The 17,282-nt window shown below is 63.8% G+C and overlaps 1 protein-coding gene across 1 annotated transcript; it reads right to left on the reverse strand.

The window, feature by feature from the left end:
* Nucleotides 1-336: 336 nt before the first annotated feature.
* On the reverse strand, nt 337-16,157 carry LOC129079763 (granulocyte-macrophage colony-stimulating factor receptor subunit alpha-like). The gene is made up of 11 exons (XM_054585033.1): nt 16,082-16,157; nt 14,310-14,452; nt 9,961-10,087; nt 9,740-9,869; nt 9,171-9,355; nt 7,484-7,613; nt 6,941-7,144; nt 3,766-3,947; nt 2,362-2,464; nt 1,057-1,138; nt 337-516 (listed from the first exon to the last, which is right to left on the reverse strand). The coding sequence occupies exons 1-11, from the start codon at nt 16,155-16,157 to the stop codon at nt 337-339; spliced, it is 1,542 nt and encodes a 513-aa protein (XP_054441008.1).
* Between the last annotated feature and the right edge of the window lie 1,125 nt (nt 16,158-17,282).

A 17,282-nucleotide genomic window follows, 5' to 3' on the forward strand; every position in this document is an offset into this window, starting at 1 on the left:
AGACCGCGGAGGCCACGCCTGCGGGCACCCGCGAGCTGCCTCCGGCCCCGCTGCTCCGTCCACCCTGGCCCCGGGGCTCGGGCGGCGGAGCTCCTTCAGGCATTTCTCACCCCCCCCCCGCCCCCGCCGGGGAATGCTGCTCTGAACGTGTTGCACAGGGCGCGTCCATTGTCTGCACAGCTCGACCCTGCGAGCTTTGCCGCTGCGGCGTGGAGGCAGGCAGTCAGGGTTTCCAAGTCTGAGCCCGCCCGGTGCGGCAGGGCCAGTGGCCGGGCTGCGCGGGGCTGGACGGGGACACAGCAGGTAGAAAAGACCACGCGTCCGGGATCAGAGCCGTCAGAAATCCTGCACGTCGTGGGGGCGGCGTTCGGAACGGACGTCTTCCGAACCGGGGCTGGGCAGCGCTGGGGCCGCGGCTTCTGCTTGTCCACTCGCGAAAGGCTGCATTTCCTCCACGGTGACAATGTCCTCGGGCTCCTGGAAGCTCGGCGGCCGGGGGTCCCCGTCCCAGTTGATCTAGGAGAGAACACAGCCCCGTTGAGCCACCAGCTGGGGTCCCTGCATCTCCCCCTTCAGGAAATCAGGAGACGGACGGCAGCCCAACCGCCCAACAGGGGCACGGGCAGAGGGCCGCCCGCCCGCCCGCCCGCCCCCGGGAGTGTGACTTGGCCCTGAATACGGGGCGGCTCTGACTCAGGCTGCGGCCGCTGTGCACCTTGAACACAGGGCGCTCGGCCACCGGGGGTTCCATGTGTGCGAAACGTCCAGAAAAGGGCAACCCAGGGACCCAGCAAGGGGATCGGTGGTCGTCAGGGGCTGGGGGCTGGGGGCCGCGAGGACAGGGGGTTTCTTTCCAATGCCACATACTTGGCCTTTTGCTCAGATGCCAGCAGGGACGGACGTGGGCCGGCCGGCTCGGGGACAGGTGCTCTTGGGCCTGGCCTCTGCCCCCCGGCGCCAGCCTTCAGGTGGGGAGCGCAGGGGATCCCCGCCCGTGGGCACCGCGCCCCCAGGGAGCCTGCTGGTCTGAGCAGCCGGGGGCTGCTGGGCGCTCACCTCGGGGGAGGGTGCAAAGCTGCCGGCCAGTTCCCTCTTCACCTGCGGCACCGGCGGGAAGAGCATGCGTCTCAGGGGCCACCTGCAGAGGAAAGAGCCCGCGTGGAGGCCTCTGGTGCTCCGCGGCGGGAGGGGGCGGGGGCGGGGTCGCCTTTCCCTTCCCAGCGGCTGAGCCCGCAGCAGGGAGTCGCTGGGCGCCGGAGACTGCGCGGCGAGGCCCAGGCCCGAGGCGCACGCGGCTGCGCAGAGAGTCGCAGAGCTCCGGCCGGGCACCCTGGCCAGGGCCCCGGGGCCTCGTCGCCTGAGCAAGCGGACTCTGCACCTCTGCACAACCCGGGGCCACCCCCGGGGACCGCGGCGCCCGCTCGGTGCCTCCCGCCCGCGCGGGCGCAGGAACCGCCGCCTGCAAAGCAGCCCCGGGGGTGCCTGCCGCCCCCTGGTGGCTGCCCTGAGCAAGGACAAGCTCAGCTCTGTCCCCGCTTTGCAGGGCGCCGAGGGGGCCGCGGCAGGACCTCCGCGCTGTCCCTGCCCGGCGCTGCGGGCTCTGCTCCCTCTTCGGGATGCGGGTGACTGAGCAGAGGCCTGGCTTTGCGTCTTCGTCAAAAATCCTCAGATCAGGGGTAGCTTCGCTCGCAGCGCGAAGTACTGTGTTCACCCGTCAGTAAACAGCGTGTTTCGCCCTCCGTCCTGGGCTGCCCCGGCCCGTCGGCCCCACGCCGGCTTTCCTGGCCTCTCTGCAGGCGGCTCTGGGGGACCCCAGGTGGCTTCAGGCCTCACGCAGAGGTGACGTTGTCCTGGTTTCCCGTCCACAGGCTGGCGGCCTCCGACGTGCAAGGCAGCGCCTCGGGCCGGCAGCGGCCACTCCTGGGTAAAGGGGCTCCCCGTATTCCCTCTCATGCATCCCCACGTGTCCAGCATGACCTGTGGAAGCTGGTCAGTGCAGCCTTCCTGGGCGCAGGACCTACGCTGCCCCTTGTATGACGGGCCTCTGTTGACGCTGTGCTTTATCGATGCGTCTTTCGGGGACCGCGCGACCCACAGCCCGCGGCGGGGAGACCCTTCGGACTGGGTCCTGGCGGGGAGCCAGCGTGGGCGCGTGGGCCGCGTGGTGGCGGCTCTCGTGAGGATGCGGGAAGCCCCGTGCCGGTCCCCGGTCCCCCCGTGTCCCCTCTCCGAGCTCTCGGCGTTTCACGCCGGCCTCCCGTCTCGGGATTCTCCCCCTCTGCTCCCCCTTCTGTGCCATCCAGGTCCTTCCGTGTCTCCGTCCTCCACGGGCGCCACGTCTCCGAGGTTTGGGGGACTCACCTCGTGCAGAGGAACGTCAGCAGCGTGATCACGACAACCACCGCGCCTACCAGCAGCCCCACCATCGCCACAGCGGTGGCGCTGACCTCCGGTTCCGTGTGGCCTGCGGGGCAGGGGAGGGGTGGAGCAGGGCATCAGAAGGGACACGGCACTCGGGTTCAAGACGTGCCCCCCACCCCGCGCCCCGCACCCTCAGGCTGTGAGTGGGAGTCCGGTCGGGGGAAGCAGGGCCGGGCCCGGGAGGACGGGACTTCCCGCCACCAGGCCCCGAGGGACAGGGGAACATGGGCTCTGAGGAATCTGTCTCCTCGGGTCCCGTGTCCACCCTGCCTCCCTGTGTCCCCGTTTTCACAAGAGAGAACCCACTGAATCCATTTCCACAGGTCAGGGCGGGGGGAGGGGGATGGGGGGCCGACGACACTGCACAGCGTTTTCCTTCTCGGTGAGTATTTACTTTCAATGCGTCACTCACATAGCCAAAGGAATGAATGCGTAAGTGTGAAATGTGAAAGATGGGGGAGGGGGTGTGTGTCTGTGTGTAGCCTGGACTACTTCTCTGATTTTCTGCCTCCAGCAGGTGCATACTTAGAGCTTATGCCCTTTTGGGCCCTGAATGAATCCTGAGGGACTGCTGGGCAGAGGCCGCAGTGAACCCCGGCCCCGCGGGTTTCCTGCTGCTTCTACGGGGCGGCGCGGCTCGGAGGCGGCCTGGCAGATGCTCACAGGGGCCTCGCCCTGAGTCCGTGGGACCAGCCCTCGGCATTCCCTCCGCGCCTCTGAGGAACGGGAACTGCCCCGCAGCAGGCCGGCCCCTTTGTGGCCGCGCCAGCGGTCATCATGGAGCGGAGGGCAGGGCAGGCCCTGGCGGCGCCCGCAGAGCAGGCGGAACTGAGGGGCAGGGACTAGTCCGCCAGCCCGTGGCCGTGACCTCGGGGGCTGGGGGTGCCAGCGGCTGGCACCTTAGAGGTACGTCCCCGTGCTGTGGACGTCAAGGTGACCGAGAGGGCCTTGTGTCCTTGTGGCTGAGTCTGGGAGGGACCTCATTGTTGGGGGACCCCTGAGAGATAGGAGGGGGTATAGGACCAGCTGCAGAGGGGCTGTTTCGGCAGAGAGACCCCAAGAGCAGCCTGGGTCCCTTGTGCTGGAAGGGCCTCTGCGGTGGGCTCCACGGGTCCCCCAAAACATGACATGTGTACCGCCTGAGCCCCAAACCCTGTGACCAGGACTTTATCCGGACACAGGGTGTTTGCAGCTGGGACGGAGGGAAGGGTCTGAGAGGGGGGCCCTGCGTCCCAGGACAGGGTCCCGAGCAGAGACGGAAGAGCAGCCGCCGACGCGGAGGAGACGCGGCGCGGGGACGGAGGAGGCGGAGGCAGGAGGGCCGCGCGCGCCGGCCGCTCTCACCGAAACGCAGCGTGGCGCTCCAGGCGCTCCAGCGGGAGCTGTGCTTCGACCGCCCTCTCACGCGGACCGTGCGCTCGCCCCTCACGGCCCCGTGGGGCAAGGCGTACACGTTCCGCTCCTGCCCGGTTTGGAAAACCTTGGAAAGAAAGGAGGACCTGCAGCGACCCGCGTGGGTGGCAGACCTGAACGGGGAGAAGGCAGGGGCAGGACCCTCCCGCCTGGGTGACCGCGGACCTCCGGCTCCACGCAGACCTGAGGAGCCCCCGCCCCCGCCCCGCCCCCGCCCCGCCCCGCCTCCGTGGCCCCGCGTCTGCGCCCCGCTGCACGCCTGTGTCTCACTGCTCCCCTCGCCCCCGTGTTGCGCCCACGCTCGGACGAGTCCCCTGTGCCGTTTCAGGGGGTCCGGTGACGCAGAAAGGGGGGCCATAGCTCTGCTGGCACAGCTTTGGTGGCCCCGCGGCCCTCGGAGTGAGACCCCGCGGAGAAACTTGCGTCTGGTCCAGGGGCGCCGCCTCCACCCCCCGCCCTCCAGGTGGGGCCCATCCAAGGCCGATGGGGACGGACAGACGTAGCTCCGGCCTTCCTTCCGGAGCCCCGACCTGCCCCCAGGCCTGCTTCGGCGGAGGGGCGGGGACCACGCTTTGCACCGCCTGGCAGCTCAAGGACACGCTGCGGGCCGTGCCTCTTGCCTCCGAGAGCGGAGTGGCTTTGTCTTCAAGGGCGTGGTGTGTGGCCAAGGCGGTGGCTTTATCAGCGGCTCTGTTCAGACGCAGCGTGTGTCACGCCGCGTCCTGTCCGACTCTGAACAGACCCCCGGGGCAGCTACGCCAGGGTAGCCGTGGACCCTGAGCGCCGCAGGCCCCTCGCCCCCGGAAAGTGGGCTGGGCGATCCCCCGCCACCAGGGGGCGCCCAGGGCTGTGGAAAGCCACCCGTGACGGCGGCTTCACATGTCACCTGAGCAACCGGGGATGCCCGCAGCCTGCACATAGGTCCCCAAAGGTAGCCTCTGGAGCTGGGGGGCTTCGGGTGGCTCTGGATCCTCTTTCCACTGCCCCAGGCCCCTCCGAGTGTGGTCCCCGGGGCAGGTGAGACCGGAGGATCCCAGGTGAGGGACCTGAGAGCACCCAGCAGGGGCCGCGCTCCCTCCTCAGGCTCCAGGGAGGGGCCTTCCACCTCCCCCAGCTCCGTGGCTCTAGGTGTCCCCGGGCGGGTGGCCGCGTCCCTCCCATCCCTCCCTCCATCTCCACGGGGTGTCTCCTTGGGGTCTGCGTCCCCCCTTCTGTGTCTTCTCAGGACCCTGTCCTTGGACGCAGGGCCCCCCGGACCCAGGACGACCTCCTCTCAGCTCCTTCCCTGCATCCCATGTGCAAAGACCCCGCTTCCCTGAGCTGGACCAGCGGCGTGAAGAACACAGTGTCTCCATGCGAACCCCCACCCTGGCGAGCATGCGGGGGCTGGGGGGCGCGGCAGCGGAGCAGAGAGGGCCGCGCGGGGAGGCCTGGGCTGCAAGGGCCGGCGGCCGCCGCACGGACGTCACACAGAAGCCAGGGGGTACTTACGGGGTCTTCCCGGACGGAGCTGCCCTAGAAAAGCCGACCAGAGGGAGACAGTGAGACGCTATGTTTGCGACATCGGATGCACATGCAGGCCCCCCGCCCAGACCCCCAGACTTGCTGCCAACATGCTGTGAAGCTGGAAGCATTTGGGACTCAGCAGGTGCAAGAAAGACGCTTTGCGCGGGCGTCCCTTATCCCGCTGAAAGCAGGAAACATCTGGGAATGAGGACTCAGAAATCCCTTCTTTGAGGCGTGTTCACTGCCAGGGAGGAAACGGAGGGAATCTGTCGTAACGCCCGTCTCCTGGGGAGTTTTATGGCCAGGAAAACACCGAAAAGCTGACTCCTGAGCTGGATAAACAAACATCACCCCAATTTTCTTGCTTCTCAGTTGCCTTTGCTAAAGACATGCATTTGTGTTCCCCTACAAGTCTAGTCCCTCCCCCCTATTTCTCCTATTAAGGTGGATAGAGAAGCCCCTAATTTCAGCTATGGAAGGACCCATCTCTTTGGGGACCTGCCAGACGCACAGAAGCAAACTGCTTCCCCCCCGCCCCACGGTCCCGCGCCGTTGGCCGATTTAAGGTGCACGCCCCCGGCGCAGAGCCCAAGAGGGGAGCAGAGACGGGTTTGCAGGGAACACGAAACGCCTTTCCCGGGACCTGAGCTCCGGCTGGAGAATCCCCCCGCCCCGGGGACGGGAGGAGCGTGGGAGGCCGGCCAGCCTCAGGCACCCCCGGCCCTCGCCAGCAAACCTTCGAGTGTGCAGCTCGTAAGGGGCACCCCGGGCCCTCGGCCACCCTCGGGGGGCGCGTGCACGGCGCGTGTGCCAGGCACTGTGTGCATAGCGCCCCTGGCTGAGCGTGGCTGTCAACAGGCCACGCGTCCTTGACCGTGGCCGCTCTGGCGCATGGGGAAGGCGAGGGGCTACTGTGCCCCCCAAAACTGTGCTTCCTAACAGAGACGGGGCCGATGCAGGGACTCTCTGGCCCACCCTGGGGACAGGTGTGTGCCAACCAGTGACACTGCTGATGCGGACTGTGTGCAGCCACCTGCCAGACAATGTCTCTTGTCTAAAGTCACCTGGGATTGTCCCTGCCTGAGGTCCCTGGCGTGCAGCCTGTGTGAGGTGACATGTACGAGGTCATCCATGTGAGAGACCTGTGTGAGGTCACCCGCGTGAGCCCCAAGGGGGACGGGGGCCGCCAGCAGGCACAGCCAGTCCCTGCCGGCAGGTTCCTGGATGCCACGCCCGGGGCCCAGACTTAAGTCCCAGACACAAAGCCAACGCCTCGGGAGAGCGTGGACTCAGCAGACACAGTGGTGTCCTCGTCCAAAAGAGCGAAGCGCTCAGGGACGCGGGTAACGCAAGGTGTGCGAGACTCGTGCACCGCGAGCGACGAACCGTTGCAGAAAGAAAGCGGAAATACGTAGCAACCACAGCTGCGTTCGGGGGTCCGAAGAGTTTCTCTGGCTCAGACGGCAAGAGTCCCTGGTGTGTGTGTCGCGACACACACTCGGTCAACACGGGGGTGCGCGCTTTTCTGTTTCATTTGGGCCGAATGGCACCAGCACATCTGAACACGCAGGGTTCCTGAAAGACCCCCGAGGCGCCCCACCCGCCTTCAGGTGAAGGCTCACGCTTCTCGGCGTCCACCCTTCGCGCCGAAGCTGAAGGAGCGCGCGGCGCGCTCCGGGCGTAACGGCGGGCCCGGGAATCAACTCTCCGGGCCGGTCGGCTGCGTCGGCACAAGGCCTCCAAGGCCACGCAGAGGACCACCGCCTTCTTCGCGACCCACGGTGCTGGCAAAACCCGATCTGTCCTAGAAGAGGAGGACGTGGGGTGCCCCCATGAGACCAAATAGGAAAGTTCTCCCTCAGCGGGGAGCAGACGGACGCGGGGAGAGCCCAACGGGGGCACTGAGGGCGGAGCGGAGCTGGCCTGGGCCGCGCCAGGGGCTGCCGCCCCTCGGACACCCCAAAGCGTCAGAGGGAAAAGAAAAAGGGATCGCTGGATGTTATCAAAAAGGTGCGTGTACGGCCAAGACAGGGTCAAGGACGGAGAGACGGCAACGTTCTGGAGCCGTGGTGACATCCCGTTAGGGACGATGGCCGGCCCCCTGGGAGCAGAAGGAGACCCCCCGGCCCCGGCCGTCACCTGCCGTTGGATGTCCAGCTCGTAACACAAGGTGGCCGTGGAGACATCAAACCGCATCTTGGGATTGTCCCACGCGATGACGTGGTGGGATCCGTTGTCGCGCACCGTGACGTTGGCCGGTGGGTTCAACTGCTCTGAGGACAAACAGAACCAGAAACGACTCGGCGGCTGCACACGTGCCACGCGGACGGGACGTCGTGGAGCGCGTCTTCCTCGCCGCTTGTCCTGTTGTATTGTTCTTGCGGAAAAGGGAATAAACCGCCGGGTCGGGAAGCAAGACGGTAAGGGGGCTGAGCGTGTCGGCGTGTCCCCGTGGGGGTGCCGGGCGCCCCGGAAAGGAAGGCACCGCCCCCGCCAGGCCGGTTCCTCGTCTCCCGATGGCCGCAGCCGCACCCCGACACAGCAACAGGTGAGAACTCCCCCTTCCCCATCGCTCCCCTGCTCACCTCCCACGCCAGGGCCTTCCCGCAGCCGCCGTCTTACATCGAGCCAACGCCACGGTGGACTTCCTGTCCCTCCGAACTCACCCGAGGCCCCGCTGAGGCCAAGCGCCCGCCCGGGCGCCGGGTGCCAAGTGCGCCACCCAGCGCCGTGAACATGGGCTTTCCGCCCGAAGCGGGGCTTCCACACATTTATTGATGCTACCAGATATGCAACTGAAACGCTGACCCGCGGTCGCCAACGCGCGCGTTGCCAGGGCCTGCAGAAGACTCCGGAACGGCGGCCTTGGCTCCCGGGCAACCCAGCCAATAATCGCCTTTCGTCACAGAGTCTACGTCGGCTAATGTGCCCGCCCCCTCAATCTCCTTCGTCACCCGCGAATCAGGACTCGGGGCGAGCCCGGCGGCGGGGATGGCGGTGGGAATCGGCCTGAAGATAAATCCGCACACAGGACGTGTCTAAGATAACCCCCGATTTCCGCGGGGGTCCCGTTAGAGGGAGCGGTTCTAGAAGGGCGGGCGTGTGGCCTTTGCCTGCCCACTTGTTCACCATTCATTGCTCTTTGTTGAAATGGTAGGTAGGTCCTCGACTGGAACCGCCATGGGCGGGGGCGGGGGGGGTTCATATGACGTCTACAACGCGCTCCCCCGCGTGGCAAAATCAAACGTTACGTTAAAAGGAAACGTTTTTCTGCTTTTCGGGCAGGCTGTGGGAGTTTAATTCGTAGCCCCCAATCGCAGGACCTCGGAGGGTAGCGGAAGCGTTCCTGCTTCCCTTGTACTCGCAAGCACAAGAAGACGTGGGCTGGGTCTCACAGAGAAAAGGCGTGTCCGCTAAGCGTGGCTGGGGCGTAAGGGGCAGAGCCGTGGGCTGGAAGGTCACGGTTAATGCCTCAGCTGTACACACGCTAACCGTGTCTTTTCGTAGACGCGATAAGTTAATATTTGCTAATGGGGCGTTTCATGACGTTTCTACAACATCACTGCCAAAGCCATGGAAACGCTCTTGTGCGGGGCGCTTTTCACGTGTGACCCGCTACACGCCCCCCCGGATCCCACCCCCAGGCAGAAGCGTGGCCACGTCGCCTCCCATTCTGCCTATTTTTCCGACCCCGGTTCTAGACCCCAAGATCGTGCCGACGCCGGTCGGGGACCCGGAACGCCGTCCGCCACGGACGTGGCGCGCACCGCGACGCGGCGGAGCCCGAAGCCTCCCAGGCAGGAGGAACACACGACGGGAAAGTCTCTCACCCATTTTGACGGCTTTAAACGGAGGGAAGTCCAGAAACTGGATGTCTGTCTCCTTGCTGGTCCCGTTCACCAGGAAAAAGTACTCATCGGTCGGGTGCGGTTCCGCGAGTTCATCGAAATGGCAGCCCACGCGCGTGCCCGCTGGGCCGGCCATGTAGTGCGGGCACTCACACCCATCGTCGTCCCTGCGATGGGGGGAAGGGCATCGGGGGAACGGCCGAGTGCGCCTCCTGCTGGGGGTCGTGCACCCGCCACAGCGTCCACCAGGAGAAGCCTCCCAAAAGGCGCGAGAACAGGGAGGGCGTGTTTTTCCCTGAACACGCCTGGAACCGCATGGGAACGCGCGTCGCAGGTCATCACGAAGCGATGGCCGAAGCGGGGAGAAATGCCCCCCCCTTTTAGAGGGCGGATTGGAGAACAGCTGTGCCTTTGCCTCTGTCCCTTGCTTTTCGGACACACCAGGTCGTGGGGGAACCGGCCCTGGGTGGAGGGACCGGCCAGAGGCTCCCGCAGCCCGGGAGCGCGGGGCCCACAGACACGGGCCGGCGGCCCGCCGGCGCCCGGCTCACCTGGACGCCCAGCTGTACAGGTGGTACCGCACGTCCGCGGGGGCGGCGGGCCCGGGCGCCCAGCTGCAGTTCATGAGCCGCAGGTCGTAGATGAAGCAGGAGAAGTTGACAGCCCCAGAGCCTTCCCGGCCTGCGAGGGCGACCTGCGCGTCAGCGACGGCACCCCGGCCTCCACGGCGCCACGGGACCGGCCGCTGGGGTCTGGCCCCGGGCCGCCTCACCTGGGTTGGAGAAGTTCAGGATGCGCTGAAACACGGCGCCGCCTGCTTTCGCCTTCACGGTCAGGTTGGCGCCTCGGTGCAGCACAGCGTTGGGAAATCGGCAGACGTAGGTGTTGTGCTCCTGGACCTGGAAGAAGCATCGTCAGGAGCAGACATGCACCTGGGCCCTGAGCTCCGGGACCCGGGCCAGGCCACGCCTTTGGGCCTCCGCTATTTTTCTAGAAAGGCCTCTGTGAGCATCCGTGGAACGCGATGTGCGTTCTCTCTTCCCGGTCTGCCTGCTGACTGTTTAATTTGCAGGCCCCTGGCACGGAACCTGACCGTTGTTCATACCTGCCTCGCGTCCTCACTGCTCCCCAGGGCCCCGCCTGCGAGTAATGCCACCTTGGGGTTCACCATACCGATTCTGGGGGACGGAACTGTTCAGCTTTCCACAGTGCCCTGCTGCACCACGGAGGCAGAGTTAGACCCAGGCGTGTCGCTCACTCTCCCAACGTTTCCCCGCGACGGCCGCAGACCGAAGCTGGGCCTGGCACGGGCTGCCTGGAGCTCACCCACCTTGTCCCCCACCAGCTGCCCGCGTCGACAGTTGGGCACCGGGCGTGACACCAGATGCTAAGCCTCTGGCGGGTCCCCCAGCTCGGCTGGGATCACGCGTCCTCTCTGAACAGTGAACGCAGGAAGGTCGCAGGCCAGCTCCCCGCAGATGCCCCGGGGGGAGGTGGTGCTGCTGGTTGCTGTCACCTGCCTCCTGACGGCATAGCCCGCCTTCGCGCGCTCACAAACACCCAAGAGCACCGGCAACTTCAGCTCGAGGGTATGAGTGCACCGGCCTGTCCTCGCTCAGCGACACAAAAGGCTGCGGGTTTTTTGTTCGTCTTTGCAACCTCTGGGCCCAATGCCCACGGCGCGCGAAATGCGTTGTTCGGAGAGAGAACACACAGGCAGACGATGGCTGCACCGCGTCCAAAACAAGAACGCAGGCCCGCGACCTGCGGCCGCCCGGGCAGGAAGCAAGGGGGCCGCCGGCACCGTCCCGTGAGCTCAGGAAGCTAAACAAACCCTTGAACAGCCATCGGCCTCCTGAGAGCCGGTCTTGGTTGGTACCTGGAAATTTCCTTCCTTTTGTGCCCAGTTCCAGCAGAGCGCCCGTCCAAGAAAAGCCCGCAGGCGCCCCTCACCCGCCACAGGGGGGCGGCGCTTTCCGTCAGCGGGATCCACCTGCCCCAGACCCCGCCCCCGGGGCCACGCGACCTTCTCTTTGCCCTCCCCAGGACGCAGCAGGTCACCCCGGGTCACGTCACGTCCGCGTCACGATTGCTTTGAACGGGGACGGGGAGAGTGGCCTTCCCGGACGCGGCCTTGCTCGGGCACACGGGGCAGCGCCCGGGAACGGCGGGCGTCCGCGGAGCCCAGCCTGCGGACGTGGACGGGCCTGGACGAGACGGAAGCCCCGCGCCAGGTGGCCCCCCGCGAGCACGCCTCCTGAAGGCCTTCGGAGAGTGTTGGCCCCCTCTCTGCGCTCCCACAGTTGGCTGTCCTGCGACACCAAAACCCATGCCCTTGTCTCCTCACAGACTTCCAATGGCTCGCACGTCGTGAAAGCCGGGACAGAAACTCGTACTCTGGCAGCTTCTCTTCTTTCTACAAAGCCCAGGTAGTCAGGGTCAAATGTTTAACACTGTGTAAAATTTGTATGTTTTTTCTTCCCTGCAGTTTTTCGGTCTGTTGCCTGTTTAATTTGCAGGCCCCTGCCCACAGCACCTAAGAGTGTGGAGGAGGGGTGTTTGCTCGCCTGCACCACTAGGGGGCTCTGCGCGCATCAGCCGAAGGCTTGGCGGCTCACGTGGTGGCCCTCGCTGACCTCTGCTTGGTCTGCTGTGGGTGGTGTGTGTGTTTATTCCCACAGGCCCCACACACCCTGCAAAGTGTATCTGTTTGCCTTGCACCTTTGGGGAGGGATTTTCTGGGTTGGAAGGAGGTTTTGTCTCTCATCACGTTGTTCTCTAAGCGCGCAGGGCTGTCTCGGGCTCGGCTGCGCCCCACCGCTGCGGGATGGGGGCAGCCGGGGGCACAAGATTGTGGGGACGCACAGGGTCCCCCGGGGCCTGCCCTGAGGCCTCTGCCGTCTGGCTGGCTTCCGGGAAGAAAGTTCCGGGAGCAGCCACGGGGCCGCAGAAACACCAGACTCCCGCGCTCCTGGCTCGGGCCGCAGGGGGGGCGTCCACCGCCTTCCCACGCCGAGTCCAGGGCTCACCGCAGAATATCGACGAAGCGCTTCTGCGTTGGAAACCAAGAAGGCAGTTTCTTCTAGAGATAGAAACGGAACAGGCTGCCGTTTCCGGAGACACACATTGGGGCAGAAAGCCTGGGGTCCAGAAACAGAAAGGACAAGACAGATAAAGCCAAACAGTGGCTTAAAAATCCAAAAACAGACCAACAGAAGAAAAACGGGCAGTTACCCAGAGAGCCCCCACGTTCCTTAGAACAGCCGAGCAGGGAAATGCGTCACTTACATGACAATGATGCCTGTTTGTGCCTCGAACCCACAGAAGTGCTGCTGGGTGGGTGGGGGGGGCAGGTTTTTAAAGAAGGGTGGGCACCGGCCTGCGGCGGACCCTCTCCGTGCTGGATCGGAAGGTGAGGACAGTTCTAACACATGAGAGTGGATTTCCCCTGCTCCCAGGAGGGCAAGCAAACGCCCCCCTTGTTCAGCGGCACGGTCCGCCGAGAAGCCGGTCCGTCTCCTCAGAAGCTGAGGGAACTCCGGGCCGTTCTGCACCCCGCGAAGGCAACCCCGGGGAGAGGCATCCCCGGCACGATGGGAGCCAGAAGCCTGGGTCCTGCCTCCCAGCTTCTGGGAGCATTTTGCTTTCCGGTGTAAGTCCCCCTCGTCCAGAAGGGGACAGTTGTACATTAACTTTAGATCGAGAGAGTAACACGCATGCAAAGGTTGCGGATACAACCCTTCCCACGCACAGCACACGCTCGTTGCCTACTTCCTCTATGAGAACCCTGTTTGCAGGAGATTCTCTGTATTGATATATTGTTCTGGGTTTTAACTTCCAAAAGAAAAACGTTTCTTTTTTTTGTGGTCAATGATACAGAGGACGAAATGGACCATTGTACCCTTTTTTAAAGGGTGCGACTCCGTGGCCCTGGGCACATGCCTGTGCTCCCATGAGGTTGATGTGCACATTTGTATCTGCCCCCGAGGGAGCCTCACACCGTACCCTGTTGCGGACATCTCAGACGACGGTGACAAAGGGCAGCCTCGTGGCGGGGCCCTGGGGGTGGACGCCTCTCCGTCCCCACCCAGACGGGAGCCTGGCGAGGAGAGGCCTGGTATCCATTCAGATTTCTTCAACACCAACCGAAATCTCGGTGGCTTTAACATTCATTGTGCATGTGGCAATTCCCTGGGGGGAAAACCCACATGTGCCAAATCCATGGGACACACACACACACACACACACACACGCTAAGGCAGTGTTACTGTCGGTCGGTAAGTGAAGGGGAAGGTTTCGGCACCGGCCTTGAACGCCCAAATCTGAGGACTCACGAGTCCTGTGGATAAAATGCAACAGTGTTGGCACACAGCCTACGCGTTTCCTCCCACAGACTGCAAATCCTGCCTCCTCTGACCCTGGATCGCGCCCAGGCTGGGTCAACCCTTGCTACAGTGTATCTTTTCAGGAAGCATGACCGGAAAAACCATCTGTATACACCCCTCCCCCCATCGTAGACCTGAGTGCCCAGCAAGAATAGGATATCTGTGCACGGTAGGGCAACCATATAACACAGAGGTTGCGAATATTTTCCTTCTGGGGCTGGAGACTGTAATTCTGTCTCAGAAGAAGGAAGAATGAAGAGGGCCCCTGACATTCTTCAATCGAGGAAAAGCAGGAGCCCACGCATGTGGCCGATGACATTCATGGAGCTAAATTGTTCACGAATAAGACGTGTATGAGCTCCACGGGCGTTCACAGGCCCTTTTCATGACAGACGAAAGGACGGTACAATTTCTAAGGAATTGCTAGACCTCGCTCATTCCCTACAACACTTCCGAAGGCATCGCTCTCGGGAGGAAACGTCACAGAAAGAGTCTAAAATCTATCCAGAGACGCAAGGTCGTGCGCTCTAGGAGGATGGGGTCTGTGGACCACTGCCTGCGGCACATCAGCGGCCGAAGGGAAGTCCTGGCCCCACATCGGACCTGCGTCCTCGGCCCATTCCCGGCGGCGGCGGGCCAGCCTGTCCAGGTCACAGCCGGACGCGAGAGGCTGGTTGCCGAGAAACGCGACATTTGCACGGAGCAACGCCGCTCGGCCGGGGCGCGCACGGCTCACCTGGGGGCTTTGCTTGGTGAAACTGCCGGGCGGGGTGTCTATACTGCACTCTTGTTCCGACACATTACCCTCGTAAGTCCAGGTCAACATTTTTTTCTGGGGATCCAGCGTCATGTTTAGGATGCGGGAGACATTGTCCTTGGCTGTAAATGAAACACACAAACACCAACAAACCCTTTGAGAGCGAGACAACTCCCTTCCGTCGGTGCATGTGTTTCCAGGCAAACGGAGGCCTTTTCAAAGCGAGGGGGAAGGCCTGTAATGGCCTTGTTTCTTTCTTTATCGAGGCCAAATTCTCCTGAGATCAAATGAACCACTTTCTAGCAAGCGATTCGTTGACGTAGCAGCACATGAAAGGCCCTCAAAAGCATGCGTCACCATAGAACGCACAGAGTACCTCAGAGGAGGTGATACCGCCCCTCACCCCGGGCACTGGCGGTGATAGCGATCATTTTAACCCATGGAAAATCCTTGTTGGAGACAATGAGGGGGAATTCGCGCCGTGTGTCCATCGCTGGGGGAGTACCAAAGGAGCCGTGAAGGTTTTTTCTTTCTGTGTGTGTGTGTGTGTAGGGGGCTGCGTGTGACCGTTTTTATTCAGCCTATAAATCATGACGCATAGAAGAATCGGCACAGAGACTTCTGGTTAGAGTTCTCATTGAGCCATCGCTGCCGTCTAACCTCATATGAGTTGCCGGTGCGCCACGTCACGATTTGATACGTGTATATATGTATGTGCGGTGCATCTCCATCTACGCGCGGAAGGGATCTGGTAACACGCTCCCGACGGGCCGGCTCCCCGCATCGCCCCTCGGGGTTGCAGAATGTGTTTTCTGGCCACGAGAGCGTTCAAGGGCTCCTGTCTCAGCAACTTCCCAACGAGCCACACGGCATGGCCACTATGCCGTAGTAGCTACGGTCCGCATGCTGGCTCTCACATTCCCCGGACCAATTTCTTCGTGGAAGTTGGTGCCCTTTTGTCTCCCAGCACCCGGCTCCCCCATGACGTGAGGTCGGTGGAGGGGTTCCCCTTCCGGGCCTCCAGGATCGGGCAGGGACAGGGCCGCGTTGCCGCGGAGAGGGGGTCCAGGGGTCCGGAGAGGGGGAGGGCGTGGGCCACCACTGGCTTTTCACAGGCAATTACAGTCCTCGCTACATCCGGTGCCGGGGGTGGGGGCGCTGGGAATACTGGGGCGACCGGTATGTAACGGTCGTGACTGTCGAACGACTGTGCCGTGCGCCCGAAGCCCCCCCAAGAGCATATGGGGCACCAACCGCCATTGGAAAGTGAAATGAACAGAGAATTCATACACTCGTTAGGACAAAGTTAACGGAAGTCGATCCAAGTTAACGTCGTAAACTTCGTCGATAAACCCGTGCATAAAAAGTTCACCAACAAACTGAAGAGCGAATAAAAAATACTAAAATACAAAAAGACATTGACTTCTCCTTGTCCCTGCCTCCTTCAGCCACCGGGGACACAGGCCGGCCGTGGGGCTCTGGGCTCGGTCCCTTCTGAGAGGGTGCTCTCCCGCGCCTGCCTTTGCAGGCACCTTCCCCGCGTTGGCAGGAGAGTGTGTTTCCGAACTCTCCCCCGATCCCAGCGGAAGGTGCGGGTTTGGGGCTGGGGGTGCGGCTGGGGCTGGAGCCGCGGGACCTCCGCTGCTTCAGGAGGGGGACCACGCCTCGACCTCTAGTCCGACGTGCCCGGGGACGGGCCGCGGGTCGGGGGCGCTGCTCCGCTCGAGGGTCGGGGACCTGCCTGCACCTACCCGGGAGGGCGTCCTCGCGGCACGCGGGGCTCAGCGGCAGCGCCAGGAAGCTCGCGAAGCCGAGCAGCACAGCCATGTTCGCACGCCCAGCTGGACCTACACATCCAGAGAGAGACACCCGGTCAGAGATGAGATTCCAGACGAGGCAGGGGCCCCCACTTCTCAGCACCCCCCCGCCCCCGGGTCATGACAGGGCTCTTAGCTGGTCCCCCCGGCCCTGTTCTCTCCATTGTCCCCCAGAACATAGCGTGCGGCTCCAACACCCTAAATGCTGCCTGACTCTCTCGCCAAAGCATCAGTAAAATCAACGCACAGCGACAATGGCAAATTTCAGGCAACTAGGATGGAGGAAACGTTGGCAGGACTCCGGCCCTGTGTGGCTGTCCCTAGCCCCCACCCCGATCACGACTGCTGCACATTCCTCTCCCCCATCTGCTCAGAACCCAGAGTTTCAACTAATCTTCTTGTACTGAAAAGTGGGAGCAGGGAGGCCCTCAGTGAGAGAGAGAAGGGACGTGTGATGAGGAAGCAGGTGCACAGCAGCCTCTTTGTGGCACGAGGCATCCCTGTCTTGCCCGGACCGGTACCTCTGTGGTCTGTAATTTTTGGGGACTCCCAAAGGCCCCAGCCTCAGGCCAGGGGAGAAACCATGGCCTAGGGAGGCCACCTGCCTCTGTGTCCACGTGGTGAGTAGTACGGTCTGGAAGCCATTGGGAGAGTGTCCCAGAGAAGTGGGGAGCGGGCTGTGCTGCAGAAGCTGAGGGCAAGGCAGGCTCGTGAGAGGGCTGCCCACCCGGGTGCCGGGGGCCCCGGGGGCCGGGGGCAGTCTGCGCCGTGAGTTCCTCACCGGCAGGGAGCTTCCGAGGGGCTTTGGCTCAGAGCGTTTCGGGGGAGCAGGCTGTTGGCCGTGTTAGCACAGTGGACGGGGCGCGGCAGGCGACCAGAAACAGCTGGGTGTTGCCACGGCACGTGCCGCTGGGGCCCCCACGGAGTGTCTCCAGATTGGGTGACGGAAAGGGACAGCCTGTGGCGCAGCGGAGCAGATTGCTTCCTAATGGCACGTCTACGCATGAGCGAGGGCTGCGTAGCACGTGTTGGGGAAGAGTTGGCCGGCGCACGGACGTCCCGGGGCAGGGCCGCTGCGGGTGGGCGGTCGAGGACGGACCGTCTTTGCCCGAAGGGCCCCTCCCCGCTAGGAGGC

Source organism: Pteronotus mesoamericanus, unplaced genomic scaffold, assembly GCF_021234165.1.
Source record: "Pteronotus mesoamericanus isolate MK-2021 breed Mesoamerican mustached bat unplaced genomic scaffold, CSHL_Meso_final contig_80, whole genome shotgun sequence".
In the NCBI taxonomy this organism is placed as follows: Eukaryota; Metazoa; Chordata; class Mammalia; order Chiroptera; family Mormoopidae; genus Pteronotus; species Pteronotus mesoamericanus.

Coding starts and splice junctions, on each gene's coding strand:
- LOC129079763 (XM_054585033.1), bottom strand. CDS start 16,157: ATGGCTGTGCTGCTCGGCTTCGCGAGCTTCCTGGCGCTGCCGCTGAGC. Junction 3,948..6,940: donor GAGCCTTCACCTGAAGGCGG/GTGGGGCGCCTC, acceptor CTCCCCGTTCAG/GTCTGCCACCCACGCGGGTC. Junction 1,139..2,361: donor CTGACGTTCCTCTGCACGAG/GTGAGTCCCCCA, acceptor TTTCCTCTGCAG/GTGGCCCCTGAGACGCATGC.